The sequence below is a fragment of the Taurulus bubalis genome (genome assembly GCF_910589615.1).
Source record: "Taurulus bubalis genome assembly, chromosome: 1".
In the NCBI taxonomy this organism is placed as follows: Eukaryota; Metazoa; Chordata; class Actinopteri; order Perciformes; family Cottidae; genus Taurulus; species Taurulus bubalis.
In genome coordinates this window covers 3,966,201-3,975,585 of record NC_136589.1, presented here as the reverse complement: position 1 = coordinate 3,975,585, position 9,385 = coordinate 3,966,201, and the positions used below count along the sequence as shown (strand labels likewise).

The 9,385-nt window shown below is 44.7% G+C and overlaps 1 protein-coding gene across 1 annotated transcript in view; it reads right to left on the bottom strand.

The window, feature by feature from the left end:
• LOC306748400 (aryl hydrocarbon receptor-like) overlaps positions 1–9,385 on the bottom strand; it is a 33,791-nt gene that overhangs the window by 4,450 nt on the left and 19,956 nt on the right. The window contains exons 3-10 of the mRNA XM_079231566.1: positions 5,753–5,859; positions 4,334–4,423; positions 4,115–4,229; positions 3,895–4,022; positions 3,107–3,303; positions 1,738–1,847; positions 1,139–1,280; positions 1–504 (exon numbers count right to left, since the gene is read on the bottom strand). The exon at positions 1–504 is cut by the window's left edge and continues 1,096 nt beyond it. Coding sequence (XP_079087692.1) covers positions 1–504; positions 1,139–1,280; positions 1,738–1,847; positions 3,107–3,303; positions 3,895–4,022; positions 4,115–4,229; positions 4,334–4,423; positions 5,753–5,859 — 1,393 coding nt within the window. The remainder of the gene's footprint in view (positions 505–1,138; positions 1,281–1,737; positions 1,848–3,106; positions 3,304–3,894; positions 4,023–4,114; positions 4,230–4,333; positions 4,424–5,752; positions 5,860–9,385) is intronic.

Here is a 9,385-nt window from a genome sequence, read left to right as displayed (position 1 = left end):
CTCCGCTGCTCCCCGTCCCGGTTCAGCCTCTTCAGCGTGTTCTCCCAGTCCATCAGCTCGGCGTCGCTGACGTCCAGGTTCTGCAAGGCGGAGCAGAAGTCTCCGTCCTGCGCCATCTTCTCCAGGTTGTCGATCACCGCCATCACCGACTGCTTGGCCTCCTCTTTCACGACGACCGCGTCGCCCGCCGCGTCTCCGCCGTCCAGCCAGGGGTCGCCGGACACGCTGAGCAGCGTCTGGCTGTCCATGAACACCTGGTCCATGGGCAGCGGGACGTCCGGCGTCTGCATGTAGGCCGTCTGGTCCTGACTCAGGAAGGAGTCCAGCAGGGAGCCGGGCGTCACGTCCTTCTTCATGTCCTCCACGTCGGTGAACATCTTGTTGAACTGGAACTGCTCCACGTCCACCGCGGGGCCGGTGTTGTAGAGGACGCCCTCGCCCGTGGTGAAGCTGAAGGGCAGCTGCAGCTGCCTCTGGCGCTGGTACTCCTCGCCCTCGGCGTTTCTGAAACACACCAAACGGCAAACACGTCACGTTCCCGCTTCGTCTTATTTAGAAACCTGATCAATCTAAATCAGTCGAGCCGCTCACAGCCATGTTTTCAGGGTTCAGACACATTCTGACCAATGGGTTCATGACTTTAAACCAAATTTTCACGAGTTTCCATGACTTTAAACCACATTTTCGTGACTTTTGACCACATTTTCGTGACTTTTGACCAAATTTCCACGAGTTTCCATGACTTTAAACCAAATGTTCGTGACTTTTGACCAAACAGTAAAAAGTGAGTAAATGTAGTATTTAAACTAACAATGATAATACAAAGCATACAGTAAACCTTAAATGACACAAATGAATGAGACAATAGTTTGATTAAAAGAATAAACATTTATATAGATGTCTGTATGTATGCCTGCTTATATTTTGAGCGTCTTTCTTTTAAAAGCATATTCATTATTTCAAACTCAGCGTAAATGAACGTCATGAACACATGAATATAACACATTTACATGACTTTTACAAAACTTTTGGGATTTAATTTTTTTAAAGGACTTTTCCAGGCCTGGAAATAACCATTTTAAAATGACTTTTCCAGGTTTTCCATGAGCGTAAGAACCCTGAAGGAGTGAACACTCACACTAGCGCTCTCTGATACGCGATGATGAACTCGGGTCTTCCTCCTTTGTAGATCAGCTTGGCGTTGGACTTCACCCACACCCAGCCGGCCGACTTGGTCAGCAGCCTGAACACAGTCAGGCCGGTCTCTCCCGTTTTAATCACTGTGACGGGAAGAAGAAACACATGAGATGCTTGTAAATAGAACGAAAACATCCTTATTCTTCATAACCGAACACAGAAAATAACAACAATAAACAACTTACAAATATTGAGAAATGAATTATTTTGTGAAATGAACGTATAGTTCTATTATCTTCTGTATTACAACATTATATTATTCTTAACCCGTTAATTCATTATTTCCGTGGACTTAAAATAAGGTTTGCCAACAGCATCAAGAGCCAGTTTAAATGAGTGGTGACATAGTTAGGCTCTATAAATACATTTAAAATTTTATTAGCCTCTAATTCAAACAGGATCGTATCAAAATAATCAGATTTTCTTACTCGCAACTCTGCAAAGTAACTAAATCTATTAAGTTACATGTATTTATTCACCCCTTTGTCCATAAAAAACGTCAAATAATATTCATATTTAATGTCGGAAAGGCCAACGTACTGTGCAGGTGGCTGTCGGCGCAGTACATCATGTCGGCTGCGTGGATGAACTGGTATCCGGAGCCCTTCATGCACAGCTCGATCTCTGAGTATCCCAGAATGATCTTCCCCCTGCAGGGAGACGCAAACAAAAGAAACAACATGAAGTTTGTTAAACTGGGATCATTTCAGTCAACGAGCAACAGGTGAACACACCGCAAGACGCAGCGACTAAAAATGATGTTAAACCATCCTACTTTTAGACCCTTTCCTCGAAAATGTCATCCCCAAACTAAAAAGGGTGCATCTCTGCAACCACTAGGGCTGTTTGAATAATGTTGGTGTTATAAAAAAAGGTACACACGTGAGATGTTGTTCAGATGTGTAAACATCAGTCTATATGTTACTAGTAAATAAAGAGTAAATGAAGATGACACACAGAAAAACATGAAAAGGTTTCAGGTCCGCCTGTAAATAAATCACTTTCAGGATGATTATTTTTTTGAAATGATGCAGCTGTAAGGTCCAACTCTAACCCAAATCATAGCTCAATATGTGAACATTCTCTAACCCAAATCATAGCTCAATATGTGAACATTCTCTAACCCAAATCAGAGCTCAATATGTGAACATTCTCTAACCCAAATCATAGCTCAATATGTGAACATTCTCTAACCCAAATCATAGCTCAATATGTGAACATTCTCTAACCCAAATCATAGCTCAATATGTGAACATTCTCTAACCCAAATCATAACACAATATGTGAACATTCTCTAACCCAAATCATAAAACATTATGTGAACATTCTCTAACCCAAATCATAACACAATATGTGAACATTCTCTAACCCAAATCATAACACAATATGTGAACATTCTCTAACCCAAATCATAACTCAATATGTGAACATTCTCTAACCCAAATCATAGCTCAATATGTGAACATTCTCTCACCCAAATCATAACACAATATGTGAACATTCTCTAACCCAAATCATAGCTCAATATGTGAACATTCTCTAACCCAAATCATAGCTCAATATGTGAACATTCTCTAACCCAAATCATAACTCAATATGTGAACATTCTCTCTGCAAAGGTTGACTTTGATAAAGTGAAGCAGAACAAAGTTACAGAGGGTTTAGAACAGAGAACATTCAGGAGCGGTCTCCAAAATTTGCATTGGGGCACATTTTAATTTTCTCATGTACCAAACCATATATTTCACTTGTATATTACTTTTGGTGTTCAATACATCCAAATACAGCAGTTTTGGGCTTTTTTTTCCATTCATAAAACAAGCTATGATTTACAGTTTTATATAACAATCGCTCAGTCTGCTCATCTTCTCAGATGGGTTCATAAAAGGTTGATCATATTTCTTCCCACCTGCTGTCGACGCCGAGCGGAGTGAAGTCCAGCTTGTGTTTGGTCTGGAAGAGCATCATCTTGGCTCTGATCTCCACGATGGTGGGAGGCTGGACGGGCACGGCGATGGAGAAGAGCGCCAGCTGAGGCTTGCTGCCGTTCCCGTTGGAGACCTTCTGGCCGTGGAGGTACTTCAGCCGCCCCTGGAACTTCAGCGCCTGGTTTCGGGGGGAAAGAGAGTGAAGTTGCACCAAAGATCGCTGTGTTTTTGGGCGCTTTTTATGGGAAATTGTTTTCTGATATGCTAAAAAACTAATGAAGCCAACAGCTACATTTAGCTCAGTGCCGCTAATCCAGATGCTACGCTGCTGGCTCGGGGACTCGCACTGCTCCAATGGAAAGAAACATTTCCTCAAACTTACAATCTGTCGATTTAAGATCTTATGCATAAAAAAAAAGTGCAACTTCTACAGCATTTGGCAACTGGATCATGTAGAAAAAATGGACACCACAGACATTTCAGGTGTATAGACATGACCCCTCATCTGTGTTCTTTGTGTGTATTTAAATATACACAATAATACATACTGTAATCGGTTTGGGTTACTTAAAATGCATCCAACTGCGTTTACATTTTCAATTTTTACTGTGTTGCATTTTGTAAAATTCCTGAAATGGCTCCCGATGTTCCAGAAGAACCGCGTGAAATGTTGTTGACGAGATGAGTTTGTTTCCAATCCTCCCAAAAGGCGGTGTAGTCGCGCCCCACCTCATTGTCCCGACGGCAGAGCCGGCGGCGTCGTACTCACCAGGAAGCCGGAGGAGTTGTCCAGGAGGCAGCGGAAGCGGCACACGAAGCTCCGCTCCAGGAAGGACGAGTTCTCCGGGGGAAGCTGCTCGGGGTTGTAGATCACCGTGCCGCCGTGGCCCTGCAGGGCTGAGGACAGACGGGGGCGGAGATTAAACCTCGTTCCCACCCCTAAAAAAAAAACATGGAGGAGGCCGAGCTCCTCTCATTGGTCTCCTTACCGTCTCCGGCCGCGGCAACAGCCGGCGGGTTGAGAGCAAAGTGGAGCTGCTGCCGGAACAAGGCCCGGTCGTCCGTGTGGATGAGCTCGAACACGCTCTGGTGGACCACGTCCGACTGTCGGCGGAGGAGAGAATGAGTCGGCTCATCTAGACACGTCACCAAATATATATACATATATATATATATATGTACACAAGTCTTATATAACTTCCTCTCACCTGATGGAAGCCCAGGTAGTCCTTGACTGTGGCGGAGACGTAAAACACAGATCCGTCTGACGTGACCACGATCACGAACCCGTTCAGCGCCTGCACGGAAAAGAGGTCTTCTTAAAGTACACGCATGTGTGGTATGTTACACACACACACACACACACACACACACACACACACACACACACACACACACACACACACACACACACTGCAACAGGTGCAAAATCCCTCATTGCACAAACAGATACTCACTTAAAAAGGGCGCAAACATATTTTCTTTTTTCATCTCACCTTTTTTTTGGGTAAATTTTGATGTGAATAGTTTGGTAATTTTTTGGGATAATCAGCACATTTTGATCCTTGGATACATGTGTTATCGTATGGTTTTCATAGAAATGGGTCGAGCAAGTTTACAGGAAACGGGGCCTCCTGGTGGCAAGGACAGAATGTGCATCCACTAACTTAAAGTCCCCACAGAAGAAAAAAATACAGATTTATATAAACTATGAAGCATTTTATGATTCAACTTTCTAAACGGTCAAAAAAATAAGCACGGATTAAATCTCACTCTTAACAATTTTGAAATCTAAATCTGAAGCCCTGCTGCCGGCTCACAATCCCCAAAAACAACAACAGCAACAGCTGCTGCTTCCTCCTTTGTGTTGCGCAATCACGGCCCGTTGCGGTCGTGCGGAAGAACAAAGGCGCCGACAGGTGAGCCGACAGGTGAGCCGACAGGTGAGCCGACAGGTGAGCCGACAGGTGAGCCGACAGGTGAGCCGACAGGTGAGCGACGCCGACGTGCAAACAAACAGAGTCGCACTGCGACACTCGTGCACCTGCAAGCCACGAGACGTTCACTTGTCAATCAGGAACGTGGGACTTTTTTTTATTTTTATGCAACGTGCAGCAGTAACATTCAATGCAACGGTTTAAAGGTGTATATAATACCCATTGTGTGTGTGTGTGTGTGTGTGTGTGTGTGTGTGTGTGTGTGCTCTTTGCCTGTTGTGATCTTTGTGCAAGTTTGTGTGTCGTGCTGCTCTCAGACTGAGACCGTTGTGGGTAAATGCACGTCATGTGACCTCCTGACCCCTCGTTTAAAACTCCTCTCTAGCTTTCTGCATTTATATTTCATATTATATATTTATATATAGTTATATTTTAACTAATACAGGAGGAAAAGTAACAAAAACCTAGGAGGAAATAAGACGGCGTGCACAAGGCGCGTTGGAGATAGAAACTGAACCGAAACTGAAACTTATTTTTTTTTAACACAATATTTCATCCTTCTTCTGTGTAATATTGTAGTTTTCTGCATGAAAGGATTGCAGCGAGCTTCACCCGGACAGACTCTTTTGCAATGGTCTCTCTGCGAAGAGAGAATCCGGTAGGAGCCGTTAAATGAAGCCGGCGTCTCACCTGCAGCAGCAGGTCGCCCTCGGAGAAGCCGGAGGTGTCGGCGCTGTTCCCGTTGAGCCCGTTCACCCCGGAGAGCATCAGACTGCTGCTGGAGGTCATCGTGGCTGCTGAGAGAGGGGAGACACGTGAGAAGGATGCAAATACATACATATACATACATACATATATATATATATATACATACATACATATATATATATATATATATATATATACATACATATATATGTATATATGTATATATATATATATATATATATATATATACATATATACATATATATATATATATATAAACAGATTTATGGCAATTCCACTCAAATAAATGATATGTTATGGCTTTATTTAAGTTAGGAATGTTCTGTTTGCTAGCTTGTAATAAGTGGCAGCGGCATGGGTTCAAAATGTCAGATATCAATATATATATACACACTTTATTAAAGTAATTTTTATATATGACCCCCCCCTAAACTGGTTTATCCACAAAGATAAAGTTTTGACTATACTGTGGTCGCAACGCGGCTAACGAGACAAACGTCGCTAACCGAGGCTACATGGAGTTACATTGTGATGCGTTCAGGCTCTATTCATTAAAAATGACTACGTTCTGATGCACTCATGATGTGTTCAAATGCAATCTTGGGAAAAATTCTTTTGGCGAGAAACTTGAAGAAAAAACATATTTTGTAAGGATATCTTTTGATATATTAAATAGATTTAAGAGAGAAAATGATGAACCCTTCAGCTTTTTTTAGTTTTTAAAGTATCGTTATCAATATCTTGTGGTGTAAACAACACAAAGAAAAGCATCACATGGAGGAAGCAGACACATTAAGGTGAGATAGTTCCATAATGTTGCTTTAAAACATCGCAGGTCACGATGTGTGTGACTGTGTGTGTGACGATGTGTGTGACGGTGTGTGTGACGGTGTGTGTGACGGTGTGTGACTGTATGTGACGGTGTGTGTGACTGTGTGTGTGACGGTGTGTGTGACGGTGTGTGTGACTGTGTGTGTGACTGTGTGTGTGACGGTGTGTGTGACGGTGTGTGTGACGATGTGTGACTGTGTGTGTGACTGTGTGTGTGACGGTGTGTGTGACGGTGTGTGTGACGGTGTGTGTGACTGTGTGTGTGTGACGGTGTGTGTGACGATGTGTGTGACTGTGTGTGTGACTGTGACTGTGTGTATGACGATGTGTGTGACGTGTGTGTGACTGTGTGTGTGACGATGTGTGTGACTGTGTGTGTGACGATGTGTGTGTGACTGTGTGTGTGACTGTGTGTGTGACGGTGTGTGTGACGGTGTGTGTGACGATGTGTGTGACGATGTGTGTGTGACGGTGTGTGTGACGATGTGTGTGTGACTGTGTGTGTGACGGTGTGTGTGACGGTGTGTGTGACAGTGTGTGTGTGACTGTGTGTGTGACGGTGTGTGTGACTGTGTGTGTGACGTGTGTGTGACTGTGTGTGTGACTGTGTGTGTGACGGTGTGTGTGACGGTGTGTGTGACTGTGTGTGACGGTGTGTGTGACGGTGTGTGTGACGATGTGTGTGACGATGTGTGTGACGGTGTGTGTGACTGTGTGTGTGACTGTGTGTGTGACTATGTGTGTGAGACTGTGTGTGTGACTGCGTGTGTGACTGTGTGTGTGACGGTGTGTGTGACGGTGTGTGTGACGGTGTGTGACGGTGTGTGTGACTGTGTGTGACTGTGTGTGTGACTGTGTGTGTGACTGTGTGTGTGACGATGTATGTGTGACTGTGTGTGTGACTGTGTGTGTGACGGTGTATGTGACTGTGTGTGTGACTGTGTGTGTGACTGTGTGTGTGACTGTGTGTGTGACGTGTGTGTGACGGTGTGTGTGACGGTGTTTGTGACGGTGTGTGTGGCGGTGTGTGTGACGGTGTGTGTGACTGTATGTGTGACTGTGTGTGTGACTGTGTGTGTGACAATGTGTGTGACAATGTGTGTGACAATGTGTGTGACAATGTGTGTGACAATGTGTGTGACGGTGTGTGTGACGGTGTGTGTGACGGTGTGTGTGACTGTGTGTGACGGTGTGTGTGACTGTGTGTGTGACTGTGTGTGTGACGATGTGTGTGACTGTGTGTGTGATTGTGTGACTGTGTGTATGACGATGTGTGTGACTGTGTGTGTGACGATGTGTGTGACTGTGTGTGACTGTGTGTGACGATGTGTGTGTGACTGTGTGTGTGACTGTGTGTGACGATGTGTGTGTGACTGTGTGTGTGACTGTGTGTATGACTGTGTGTGTGACTGTGTGTGTGACGATGTGTGTGACGATGTGTGTGACGATGTGTGTGACTGTGTGTGTGACTGTGTGTGTGACTGTGTGTGTGACTGTGTGTGTGATGATGTGTGTGACTGTGTGTGTGACTGTGTGTGTGACGATGTGTGTGACTGTGTGTGTGACGATGTGTGTTCAAAAAGCTCAGGAGTGAGGCTTTTGTTGTGTTGTTCTGAGGGACGTGGACTATTTTTTATTGTATTCATGCACTAGATTCTGCCTCCAAAATTTAGAATCAGAATCATTTATTGGCCAAGTACGTTGCACAAACAAGGACTTTTACGAGGTGCAAGGTGCATAACAATAAACAGACATAGAATACAACAATAAAATTAATAAAAAACTGATGTGATTCGGCGCCCTGGGAACAAACATATATGTCCCACGGCCTTCAAGAACCAATAAAAAAAATCAAAGCCACAAACATGATACATTCTCCTGAGTTATTTTGACTTTAATTAAAAGGGTAAACGTAATAAATATATGAATGTAAGATCACGAGCAGCAGGAAAGAAAAGCTCTCTGGCTGGAGTCCTGCCAGAAGACAGGTTTTCTCATTGCTGGAGAACTGATCTGGCAGCCTGCATATCCACACACACACACACACACACACACACACACACTCACACACACACACACACACACACACACACACACACCTGCCCTGGGGTGTGTAAGCGATAGCCGGTAAGAGCGCTTCTCTTATCTGGACCGCCACGACAGGAAAATCCCAGGATGTGGCCTCTCCCAGCCCGTCCGTCCAGTTCTGTCACGCAACCGCTCTGAGCGGAGGATAAGGGGTCCCTGAACGCCTCACACACGGACGCATAAACGCCCCGCCACCTTTCAGCGGCACACACACACACACACACACACACACACACACACACACACACACACACACACACACACACACACACACAGCGTTTTGTTTTGCACAAACACACTCGGACCTGCACAGCCCGACACAAAGCTTCAGCTCTGACACACACACACACACACACACACAGTGACACACAGTGACAAACACACACACACACACAGTGACAAACACACACACACACACACACACACAGTGACAAACACACAGAGACACACACACAGTCACACACACAGTGATACACACAGTCACACACACAGTCACACACACACAGTGACACACACACACACACACACACACACACACACACACAGTGCATACGACCACCGCCGGCATACGATGAGAGCTGTGCATGTGCAGAAATCATAGAAATAACATTCTCTCTCTCACACACACACACACACACACACACACACACACACACAGCATTTTGTTTTGCACAA